We start from the raw sequence: 12,755 nt of genomic DNA on the forward strand, positions 1-12,755 counted from the left end.
CAAGATTATTAAAGCTTCAAGTGGCTACACTTTGTTGCTATTACAATTTTACTTGTTAGCTCTGTATTTTCATCTTCTTCATCTTCATCTTCTTACCTTTTTCTCATCCCTTTTTTTCATCTCAATAACTTTTTATTAGCTCATTTCCTTTAATCCTTTATCTTCTCATTTTCTTCATCTTCATCGTTTTCTTCCCATTTTCGTGTTCATTTCCTGGTATCTGATAAATTGCTGTTACTTAACTTTGATTGTCTGTTGGTGTGAATCAAACTAATAGTTTAGTCTAACTAATAATAGCCACTGGAAAACCAATATGATGATCAACACTTTCATCATTATTTTCATTTAATTCAGTTAATTCATCGACTCTTGGTCACTTTACTTCTTGCTTCCCATGGTTTTGTATCTGAGGGTGAAGAGAGAGAGAGAAAAAAGTCAATTCAAGATTAGGTTAAAGGTAATGAGGTTAACAGAACGGATACTTGCATTGGATATTTTTAAGAGTCACTTTCAAGAGTCACTGTTCATCATGTTAATCATCATGAATAATCTAAATGTAGGGTTAACTGGGAGTGGTAAATTCAAAGGTCCAATTGATATAATGGGATAACAAAAAGAGGTACTGTTTCAAACACTATTCACATTAACAGATAATTTATTTATCGTTATCAGTTAATAATGAATAGTGAGGTGGACAAGTGATACTAATGGTTCAATTTACTTCTGGCCATTAAAAGTTAAATTAGGAGGAACCAGAGTTTTAATGTTGACTTTCAAGTGTTTTCAAGAGTGATGTTGATTGAAGAGCCAAAAAGGTTGAAGTGACGAGGACAGATGGAAAGGCAAGATTGGTGAAGGAATCAACAATTGTAAAGGAAATTAAAATTTGAAATTAAATTTGAATCAACTTTCAAATTTTGATTTTTTTCCCTAGTTTCTCCTTCCAATTGGTTATCCTTTTTGAATACACTTTTTAGGTTCATCTTTAGATGTGATTAATCTGATTCCTTTATTGCTTTATCGATTGACATCATGAACCTGGAAGGGAAGAAAAGAAAATCTTTTATTAGTTTGAAAATTATACATTTTGGTGAAAATTTTTCTTCTTCTTCTTCTTCTTCATATCTCGCAGTTGCATGAACAAATGGAAATGATGAAAAATAAGATTAAGAGATAAAAGGAAAGGCAAAATTTTCTCTTTGGAACACATCATGAAAAGAAACGGATTTCCTTGTGAGTTTTGGTGAGAAATGAAGAAAAAAGTAAAGAGTCTAAAATGAGAAATGGAAAACATGAAAATTAGAAATTCAATTTAATCATTTTTCTTTATAATGATGGGAAAATGTGATTATATCGACGATATTTATGAAAGTAAAATATTGACTTTTTAATGTTGGATATTAAAATGATTCCAGATCAAAATGTCACCATCAGTTTACCTTTCAAAGACTCAAATTCATAATGAAAAAGCAAGAAAAATCATGTTACAATGAGGAGAACCAGTAATAGAAAGTTGATCAAAGATGAATCAATTTTACCATGGATTACTTGTTCGGTAATTATTGATATTAAAATTCAGGTTCTTAGTTAAATAATGGATGTAATTCAATGCTGACTCCATTAAAGACTCTTTTTAATCACTGAGATTCCCTGAAAATTTCCTTCCGCCAATGATCAGCATTAAATATGCTTCAGTAATCACAATCAGAAATTGAAGTAGAATTGAGAATCATTTTGAATATAATTTCATCTTTTGATTTTGTTTCTTTTTTCATTATAAGCTTGAGTCAATGTGAACTGAGTGTAATAATTAATAGACAAATGATTGATAAATGGTAAGATGAAATTTCAATATCAAATATTGTAACTGAAAGACATGATAATTCAATATTTATTTTGTGATATTAAAATGTTCATCTTTCCAAAGTTGAATTTTGTTTAACTTTACCGACTGTTTCCAGTTGTTGTGTTCAACTCTTTCAATGTTTTCCAATGACAATATCTCTGCGTGAACATGATGACGATGATAATGATGATGATTAATGATGATAATAGTTAAATGAGTTGTAAATGTATCAAGGCAAATATGTTATTCATTTTCAAGTAATCACATTAGAAAAAAGATGGAAAGGAAAGAAAAGTTATTTTGTAGTAAAATAAATAAATAAAAAAAAAGAGCGAAAGGAATGATGCTAATCGAGTTGAAAAGATTTGAAGAGACTTTGGAATGATGATGATAATATTATTGTTGCTGTTTGCTTTTGGGAAGAAGCCAAATTCAATGAAGATGAAAAATGAATAGAAGATGAAGATAAAAGTTGAACGCTTCAGTTGACAGTAACTTGAAAAAAGTAGCTACGATTGTTACCAGATATTTTGTCTAATGGTGACCATTAAGTTGCTTTCAACGTTTAGTTTTATCGTGGGAGATGATAAAGATGATGAAGAGGATGAAGAGTATGATGAGTATAATGATAATCAAGATGAAGATCAAGATGTGGTTGAAAAAGCGTCTAGAGAATCACTGGGAAAACGAATAATAGAAGAAAAAAAAGAGGAAAATAAAGAGTTAAGTGCTTCAAAATGAATGCAAACTGTCAAACTAAGGATTGCAACTTACGTGTTTCAAATGATTGGACACTCTATCTATTATTGATCGTTATTAGCTACAAATAAGAGTTTATATTATTAAATTGACCATTATTATTATCATAATCATCATCATTATATTGAATCATTTTCTCTGCCCTTAGAGTTGTAATCAAAAAAACAACTAATACACAATGTTCAATCAGGTTAGGTTTGAAAAGGACATAATGTTGTTTCTCGATCTTACTGTTTTTACACATGATTATGGTGTTACTGATTATTAGTAAGTATTATCAACTAATCAGTTGCTAGTAATAACTATTGGTAGGCAAGTTTTTATTTTGCTGTTTTTTTTCCTGCTCAGCTATTGATACTTTTCATGTTGCAAATAAAAATCTCATCATTTTTTTCTTGCCAACTATAAGGTCAAATGGACTTTGTTGACCCTAATATCCTTTCTTGCTATTGGCAACGGCTTTTTGTTGGGTCATAAGGTTTCATGTAATCCTTCTTGTAGTTGATTCACTGGATCCACGTTTAAAATTGGCTTAGATTTCTTGGTAAATTGCTTGTTCTTGTTTACATCCATTCAACGCAATGGCCAACTTGAACTTGTGGTATTAAATGAGGTAAAAGCATGATTAGTGATATAATACAGTTTTGATAAAGGTTCAGTGTATGTTATCTTTGGGTCAAGTTCAACAGGCCTGAGTGATTACGACAATTTAACATTAATACCTTTTTTTCACAGAGGTTAAAGACCAGATACGGTAATCGATTGGATAATAAAGATGAATAGTTGGCTTGGTTCATCACATATTTGCTTTGCCTTTGAACTCGATTATGTGAAATAATGAAAGAATGGCCGATACCAATCAATTTGCATGAAGATAAATTGTTTCCCAACGATAATTATGGAAAAACCTAGAATCAGAGAAAATATTACATAATTACACCTACAGACTATTTGTAATACAGTTTTGTATTGTGAGTTCAATTTTAGTTTACCTGGGGGTTCCATGAGTTCATCAGTTGCTTACAATGAAATTAACATGATGGTAGTTTATAGCTGTCATTGTCATCAGCAATATCATTAAATTTCCCTTCAAGCTTTGTAATATTCTAGATCTGGTATTATTCGTATTTCAACACAATTGTTTGACAATATGCAAATTTTCCAGACAATAATACAGCTCTTTATGAATTTGTTGAACATCATATGAAAATTGACATCTGATGTAATTGAATCAATCAAAACTTGTAGTACATTATATCTCGAGATATAGATTTAATTTACTCTGTCAGATGGAATCATTGTATTTCTTGAAATGAAGCTCATTTGTCCATTCAATTTCTCGTTAATCGTCAACTGATGAAAGATTTATATCTTGATGAGTGTTAATTAACCTTTCCTGGAAATTTGCTCAATCCTTCCAATTCAAAGTTAATGTAAAAGCATTTTGGTTCGTTTCAATGCTCAAAAAATAAGAGTGAAAATCCAAAAAATAGTTGCTGTACGATTTGATTGTAATCACAGAGCACATTTGGTGGTTAAACAACTTTGGAAGTCATTATTTTTTCATTATTGATCCCCAAGAATTCACAGGAATCCTGTAATGATTCGTTTGATGAAAATGCCTTCTCTTTCCAAGAAATTGAAATGAAAAAAAAGACTGGTTGACGAATTTGAAAGAAAAAAATCTGAAAAGAGAAGAACAGATAAACACTTAAGTTATCAATTAAATTAGAATTTGATGCACCAGCAATTCTAGTTATTGTAAATGCAGTTCAGTTTACAAGATGAGTGGAGCGAACATGATTAGAAAAGTTGACATTAAACAATAATAGGATGGAATACGTGATACCTTAACTTTTGGATGGCTTGAGACACTAGAATAAGCACTGGTAAAGCAAATTGGAAAGCATTTATAAGGTTTAGAGATTAATCACTTTTACAATTCAATATATTAACATAAAAGTTGGAACACAAAAACTTGACAAAAATCCCAAAACACTGGTACCAATGAAAATTTGACTAAAATGTGGATAACTGGAGTTGAAAAACGTGGACAATTTCCATACCTTGAACATTTTTCCCTTGATAAATGATTATGTATGAGGGAATAAAAGATTACACCAAATAAATACCAGAAATGCACATAAATAAGAGGAAGGTAAGGAAGGTAAAGAGTTTAGATTTTAACAAAGAAAACTGGTTTCCTTAAACAATCGTCTATTTTATCTGATAAAAACTTGAATTATAATTTATAATTTATAAAGAAAAAAATGAAATTTTTAAATAATCTAATATCAAAAATCAAACAGCTTCAACTTTAGTAAGTGACAAAGGATGATAAGGATAAGGAAGATAAAGAGGCTAGACAATTGTCTAAAAGAAGCAGAGAGAAGCCTTTGTTACTCTTTGAAATAAAGTCTTTCTAATCAACTGTTATTCATCAAAGATATTTAAGCGCCAATGGAAGCCATTATCTTTTGTTTCTTTTGTTTCTCATATGTCAACGGTTTTCAAAATTTTCAATTTATTCAATTAACCGGTTAAATTTTTCTGTGGTTGTTTCATTGTTAATTGGAAACTTGAACAAAACCCAAATTTCGATTAAAGTGGACTTTCATTGTGATGGTGAGACTAAACAATGGACACAGTGTCGGAGGAAACTGGTTAGAGGTGAGTAAAACGTTTTTTAGTGTTAATTTCAATTATTTTTAAATGATTTTCAGCTTGATTGGCAAATTTTTTCGTCTTTGCTTGAAAATTCTGTTACGATATTTGTGCTCATTATTTTCAATGAATGTTTCTCTTGAATGACTTGCTTTTATCAAGCCAATTTAGGTTTAGAGTTAACTCTCTTTACTGGTGTCGAGTGATTCAATTGAATTTGGTCCAACGATTGATGCTTTGTGATGTCTGACCAAAGGCTGACAATCTTGCAGCTCTATTTAAGATTGCCATGATAACAAGAAAGCAACTTTAACAAGCATCCTGAAAAGATGGAAGTTTCCTGATTAGAATGGCCTTTTGTTTTCTCTTTGATTCAATTTTAAAACCCAATTGTTGCAGATAATTTAATTATATTTGCTCAATGTTAAATTTTTATGTGTCTTTGTTCATCATTTTTATTCAAAGGAAATTCTATCAGATGAATTTCTCGATTAAACAGAGACTTCCTCCATACATTTCAGAATGCCTCTTCTAGCAAATTATACCAAGAATGATCGACATTTCAGCTTGCGTGTCGACAAAACAATTTATTGAAACCAATTTTTGTTCGTAAATCAGTGTTAAGTAATGTTAGCTTTAGGTGTTGAAATAATGAACACGTAGCGATTTGCTTTACACTTGATTCCATTTCTCTAATGAGAGTTTGTTGTTGTTGTTTTTTTGTAATATTTTACTGAATACCTCTGAGGTTTTTAGACTTAATTGGAACTTTGCAATTTTATGATTTATTAATATTTATGTGTCTGCTTTCTTATAGCATTCGCAATGGTTCAAAAACGTAATCATCATAATCTATTGCCCTGTCTTCTGGTTTTTGAGTGGATCCATTCGAGTGGATAAAATGGAGAAATCACATCAGATTTTAATCTTTTCTTTTGAATTTTTCTTCATGATTGTTGCTTAAAGAATCTGAGTTGAAAGATAAACTCCAGATATTATATTCATTTGCTGAGTATAATCGATTATTCCAAATCATAACATTCTTGAGATCTTACCATGTTACAGAATCTGGAAAACTACTTACAAAGATTTACTCAACATGATGGATATTTTCTCAATCGGCTTATACTCTTGATACATTAATCTCAGTGTAAGTTATTAACCCAGTTGCACAGAGCATCGTATAAAAATTATACATTTGACTTAATTTTTTTAACTGTTTCACTTTCTGTATTTGTTTTTTTTCAGAAATGATGGCCAACAACTGGAGACAACAATTGTGCAAGTAGTCATCAAATTTATGATTTAACAATCATTTGGTTGAATGGGCCTGTAAATTGCTTGTCAAATGAAGGATGTAATATCAAGGGATATAATGTATTTGTACGAATCTCATTGAAAAACATTTTCGAGGTTGGCGATTCAAATTGTTGAATACTATGGCAGCAAATAAGTCGTAAAAAATGGATCAAGGCTGAAGAATGGAGATGACATTCAATAAATAACAATGGAGAGCAACAATGAGTTGATGACTTGTAACATTAAAAAAGTTAGCTAAAAGGGAAAAAAGTGATGACCAGATACGGTGTATATTGATGATGGAATGGCCATTGTGAATTGGGGATGACAAGGAGGAAAATGGAGAAAGAAAAAGTTGATGATTGGTTTGGCGAGTTGAGAAAGCTTTTGCTTTCCTTTTCTGATCTCTTGAAATTTGCTGCTGGTATGAATCGTAAGCTATTAAATCAAATTGTGCTAACGATTGACATCAATGGATGAATCCGATGGAGAAAGCTGGTTGAAAAAAAGGAAGAGAAAAGAAGAGATTCTAAATGAAGAATAAAAAGAAGAAATCATGATGCTATTTTGTCAAGGAATTCTCATGATGGGTGCCGTTGAATGATTCAGTTTGCCCAACAAACATACAGCAAGATTGGACAATAAAGATGGTATCAAGAAGAGAAAGTGAACAAAGTGTGATGATGATGATGATGATGATGATAACAATGTAAAAGGGCAAAAAGGTTTTCCAAGACAATTACAGAAAAGGAGAAACTGCCACTGATAATGGTTATGATAGGTTACTACATGACCAAGAAAATAATCTAGAGAAATATTGTTCTTCGGGAATTGCGATTAAATGGAGAGCAAAAGGTGGATAATGATTCAAGGTGATTAAATAAGCTTTTATGTTCTCTTTAGTTCCCAAATTTTGAGTAAGATAAAGTCAGAAATGAAAGGGAAGGATGAGGAATGGAAAGTTAAAGACAAAAGAAACTGGTACAACTGGAATGAAGTAAAAAGATTTTCCTTTGGCCCTGATGATAAGTGAAGATGAAGCTCTAGTCTCAACTCTTTAGTTTTCATCTTAATTCAAATGACAAGATTATTCAATGGAATGAAGAGCAAGATGAAAATCAAGTTAAACGAATAATCAAACAGCAGAAAACAGAAAATTAAGATGGATGAGTGGTGAATTAGGTGAAAAATAGGAAAGAGATGAAAATTGGTGTAGTCAAAAAGATGTGATGATTGGTGAATAATGGTGGCAGTGATGATGGTGGCAGCCATAGAATGCAGTGATGGACTAAACTACCAAAAATATTGGGTTCCTTGAAAAGTAATCAAAGGCCTTAACTATCGATTTCTATTATAACGTAAACTATCTTATATTCCTTCTGTTTCTCATCCAAATCTCTTACCTTTTTTCCTCATTTCTTTACTCAATTCGTGGAATTGCTCATTTAACTAATACTTTTTTTTTCTTTTCTTTCCTTTCCTTTAAGTATCAATCTTGCAAAGTAATGGACTGAGTAGCATTGAAACAATGAGAGACATCGAAAAATGCGGAAAGAGTTAAGAAGAAGCAAAGACGAAAGGAAACAGGAAGGAAAACAAGAGGTCCAGTGAAACTGGACAGAAAAAAAAAGAGTTGATACCTTAAAGGAGAAACAAGTCGAAATATTGTGTCCACTTGATGGTATAAAATCTGGACAAATCCATTGCAATTGTTTCCAATCAAAACCTTTCCATTTGGTTGGGACTCGAGTTGATACAATCATCTTTTATTAATTTCCCTTCGCAAGTAAAGATACCAATTGAATTAACGCTCCTAACATGGACTATATTGAATGTCACAAATCAGGACAATTGAAAAGAGAATTGATTTTGAAAACAGCATTTTTTTATACCAACAACATCAATTCAATCATCATCTTTCAATGTAATCAAGGAGGAATCATTGATCAAGGCTATGGTAGAATGGAAAGGAAAAATGTTACTCTATTGAAAAATAATTGTTATCCGTTTCCATTATTGATTATCAAGTTTAATGGAATTGTTGAGCTTCACAATTTATCATAACATTTACAGAATTATTACCTTTACGGTAACATTTTTTGTTATCAACATTGTAAATGTCAATCAGTAGTATCGATGGATCAACTTGTTAATCAACAATAATAGAGTAACTTTATTTTCAAATAGCCGTAAGCCAATGCTGCTTTTTTAGATGAAATTCAAAGTTATTACTTCTTTTTTTTTGTCATCCAAAAATATTATTCCTTAACCTTTTAACCACATCAAAGTTTGCATTTTACATTCTTGCTATTTTTTTGTCTTCCGCACTTCCAGTTTTGACTTTTTATGTCAGATTGAGATGATGAAAGGTTTGACTGAGGCAAAATGTTGCCAGAATGAAAAATGAGCATAACTTGACAACATTGAGCTCATGTCAAATATCTTTTTGCTGTTTCTAAACAAGTAATCTGTTAAACTTCATGGTTTATTCAAAGCTCAAGCTCATAGCTTCAGGGAACTTTACTTATGCTATTTTCAAACATTTACACGACAAATGTAAGAAACCGATCATAGATCATGTAATATTAATCAAAAATTTTTCTTCAATATTTCACAGCAACTTTCAAAAATTGTCTTCTCATATTCATTGGACGCTGGCCAGTGATTCTTTCATGGTAGTTGACTCAATTTGCAGATGAATCTTTCTAAACAATAGTGATATCAATGGCAAGCTTATGTATTCCAATTTCATCGATTACCGTCATCGAAATGTTTCCACAATACAGTGTACACCATGATCCATTTGGTTCCAACTAGATACCGAAGTTAGTCGATGAAATTTCGACTAACAAGTTAACTCACAATCACTGTCAATATATGTGATCAAAAAACAACTCATTTTGTCTCTGTGGGGCTGAGCAAAATCATAAATTCGTTGAAATTTTCAACTTTTTTTCCAAAAGAAAGGCTGAAAACAGAAAGTGAGTCGACTTAGTGGGCTATTAGTCAGTCATTCGCTATAAATTCATTTCAGTCGATGGCCTGATCGACTAACTTCAGTGTCTAGATCCGACAATTTATTGGAGCACAACGCAAACTTATTAGGGACCGGCTCTTTCCACCACATTTTCAAACAATTTTTTATAAGACTATCCACCACCCAAATCCCCTGAATTGTTGACCGTTTTTATGATATGATGGCGATTAAAAGTGGATATGTTAGATTAGACTCCGAAGTCAGCCGTTTTTTCAACGACTGACTGACTGGACGTTTAATCGACTGGCAGTCGACTCGAGTCGACTCCATCGACTCATCAAACAATCGACTCAAGTCGACTCAAGTCGACTCAGAGTAAGACTCAACACAAGTAAAAAGATAAAGTTTGAGTGTCAAAGGTTGATGGAATTACAATACAGTAGGGTCTCTCTTAGTCTAACGCTTTTAACTAAAAAAGTAAGAGACTAAGAGACTAAAGAAAGCGTTAGACTAAGAGAGACCTCACTGTAAATAATTCAAGTAAAATAAAAACAGCATGGAGAGCATGTGGTTGGTGTTTATTTGTTGAAAATGCGACAAAAAAATCGACTGAGTTGACCCCAGCTAGAGTCGACTCAGCCGACTCAGCTGAAAAAAATTTCAACTTCGACTCGCAGGAGCCCGAGTCGACTGCTTGGCTGACTCGATCGGCTGACTTCGGAGTCTATGTTAGATTATGTAAAATTGGTAAGCAATTTGTTTAACCAATAATCTAATCTATGAATTGGTAAAAAACTGTGCTGGTAACCAATGTGGCATAAGTCAGGTACAGCATATTTTCACGAATAACTTTTGGACCGATAGAGATATTTCAAAACGGCTTTTCTCATTGTAATCAGCGCTTCATCAGTTGTCATTTGACTATACGTTCAAATTGTCAACCTTTACTAGCGATCGTTCTGACATGAAACGATCGTTCTGACAATTTGTACAACGTGTAAAATTTTACATTTTATTTACGGTCTTGATTTAAGTTGAATGACTTCGCCCTACATGAACTCTTCAGAATCGATGTTTTGACGACAAATGTTTTCTTTAAGCCAAGTCGCATTGTTGCACCCATCCGACCCATATTATGCTCAGGCATATCTATAATAATTGGATTTATAGTTTTTGGATCAAATTCAATTGAATTTGCATCGTTTAGCGCAAGTACATTTCGAGCCGATTCGATTGCTTGTAACTGAAACAAGCAATCGTTAAAACTGCCTGGCAGTTTAAATGCCATCGCCTATTCAAGTCATCTTTCCAGGAAAAAATGATGTTGCCATCTAGGGGACTTTTAGTTGAAAGTGTAGACTAAAAAGAGACAGAGTTGAATATTTGTTGCATTGGTAGCTAATAGATGTCGCTCTTGTTTTGAAATTTAATAAAATAATGTATTAATAATAAGTTACCAAAGAGTTTAATCTTTTTATCTTATAAATTTCCCTTACTTGTATCAAAGCCACTTTCAGGCCATTTTCAGCAGTACCTCTTAGTGCATAGATTCAGTTGTTCAATATCAAGTAAACTGATTATGAGATTTACAGGAAATGTCTGTAATCATTGAATACTTTTGAATAATATTTTATCTCTTGAAGACAAATTAAATCAATGGCATGAAACAATCGTCAGCTCTATTTGATTCAATCAATGATTTCAAATAAATTGTAAGCATCGGTTTGAAAAAAGTGAGATTCAATAAATGAACCAGAACGAAGTTGCGTTGAAAATAACAGTTTTGGATTGATCAACTAGCGAGTTGAATAAAGTTGAAACCATTAAATCATAATTTGATATAAAAGGTAAATTGATCACTGACAATCCTCATTCAAAAGGGATGAGCTCTTTTTGGATTGAACAGAAAGCGTTTGAAAGTAACAAGGTAAACCAAAGAGTAACTCTAATGTTCAATGTTTGCTCTCCTTTCAGCGATTAGTGAGTTAGTCCCATCTCACTTTTACCCACAGCTTCTTGTGCTATCTTCTGCTTCTCTTTGGTTTGGAGGCTGTACCTTCAACATTCACAAGTTGAACGCCAGTAACATCAAGTTTAATTTATAGTCTATTTGTTTATGTTTTTTTGTTTCTCCTCAATATGTCCCATGATGAACTTGCTTCTAACGATGAAATTAAAGAATTTAAAGAAGAAGGTGAAGAGGATAAACTTGCCTCGGAAACTTTACACTCATCATTAAAGAATAATTTAATTGAATCGTTTAAGTTTGTGCCTTACCATGGGAATCCCTCGCCATACACTTCACCTCCATTGGATTTACTTCACCATCCACCACCACCGGCTCACATGGGTGGATATTTGTCCATGGACTTGCAATCAACTAAGAATATTTCCATGAGGATTCCACCGCCATGGCATCCAATGGGACTTCCACCGCCTTTCCCTCCATACTTTCATCCATCTCCAACCTCCGGGATTTATCAAAATAATTTTCGTTTTGGACATTTCTTGCCACCCTCAATGACCCACCATTTTCATCCAATTTTTCAATCTTCTCCCCACCATCATATACCAACACCTTCACCAAACTCTCAAGGGCTTACACCGCCACCTGATACAACACAATTCAATCAACTTTCATCCTCATCTAGTAATTTATCATCGTCATCGCTTCATCATGTGAATCATGTGAAAAAACCTCTGAATGCTTTCATGTTGTTTATGAAGGAAAACCGTGCTCAAGTTGCGGCTGAAAGTGCTAAGAAAGAGTCTGCGACTATAAACCAAATTTTAGGGAAAATGTGGCATGATTTAAGTCCAGAGGAGCAGCAGAAATATTATGAAAAAGCTAGGTCAGCGAGGGATGTTCATCGAGAACTTTATCCGTGTTGGACTGCCAAAGATAATTATTCAGCTAACAATAAGAAGAAGAAAAAGAGAGAAAAATCTCGAGCCGAAGGAGCTTTGAAAAAGTGTAGAGCGCGTTTTGGTCTTGAAGATCAATCAAGTTGGTGCAAACCATGCAGGAGAAAGAAGAAATGCATAAGATTTTCATCAAATGAACATATAGTTGATTAAATGTTTTTTAAGTTGTATTTATTAATAGTTGAAATTGTTAATAAAATTCGAACCACATGGTTCATGTTTGTAAATCGACATCAAGTGTTGCCTGTGTTTCATTCAGTGTTGATTCAAAATAACTGCTCTGGA

General features: G+C 32.5%; 1 protein-coding gene and 3 long non-coding RNA genes across 4 annotated transcripts; 3 read left to right on the forward strand and 1 right to left on the reverse strand.

Moving 5' to 3' along the window:
• Nucleotides 1-637: 637 nt before the first annotated feature.
• Nucleotides 638-4,734, reverse strand: LOC107363465 (uncharacterized). The gene is made up of 6 exons (XR_003082555.2): nt 4,455-4,734; nt 3,598-4,290; nt 3,328-3,513; nt 2,621-3,200; nt 1,949-2,524; nt 638-1,038 (listed from the first exon to the last, which is right to left on the reverse strand). It is a non-coding gene; the product is annotated as an uncharacterized LOC107363465 (long non-coding RNA).
• A 401-nt stretch (nt 4,735-5,135) lies between these two features.
• On the forward strand, nt 5,136-5,779 carry LOC149093708 (uncharacterized). Its single transcript, XR_016198577.1, has 2 exons — nt 5,136-5,275; nt 5,432-5,779. It is a non-coding gene; the product is annotated as an uncharacterized LOC149093708 (long non-coding RNA).
• Nucleotides 5,780-6,961: 1,182 nt separating this feature from the next.
• Nucleotides 6,962-8,850, forward strand: LOC149093709 (uncharacterized). Its single transcript, XR_016198578.1, has 2 exons — nt 6,962-7,440; nt 8,056-8,850. It is a non-coding gene; the product is annotated as an uncharacterized LOC149093709 (long non-coding RNA).
• Nucleotides 8,851-11,423: 2,573 nt separating this feature from the next.
• LOC107363430 (uncharacterized) lies at nt 11,424-12,701 on the forward strand. The gene has a single exon (XM_015930652.3). It carries the CDS (start codon nt 11,685-11,687, stop codon nt 12,621-12,623), a length of 939 nt encoding a protein of 312 aa, XP_015786138.1. The 5' UTR covers nt 11,424-11,684; the 3' UTR covers nt 12,624-12,701.
• Nucleotides 12,702-12,755: the final 54 nt, after the last annotated feature.

Source organism: Tetranychus urticae, chromosome 2, assembly GCF_039701765.1.
Source record: "Tetranychus urticae isolate SD_2017Ah chromosome 2, NJAU_TeUrti_SD_1.0, whole genome shotgun sequence".
In the NCBI taxonomy this organism is placed as follows: Eukaryota; Metazoa; Arthropoda; class Arachnida; order Trombidiformes; family Tetranychidae; genus Tetranychus; species Tetranychus urticae.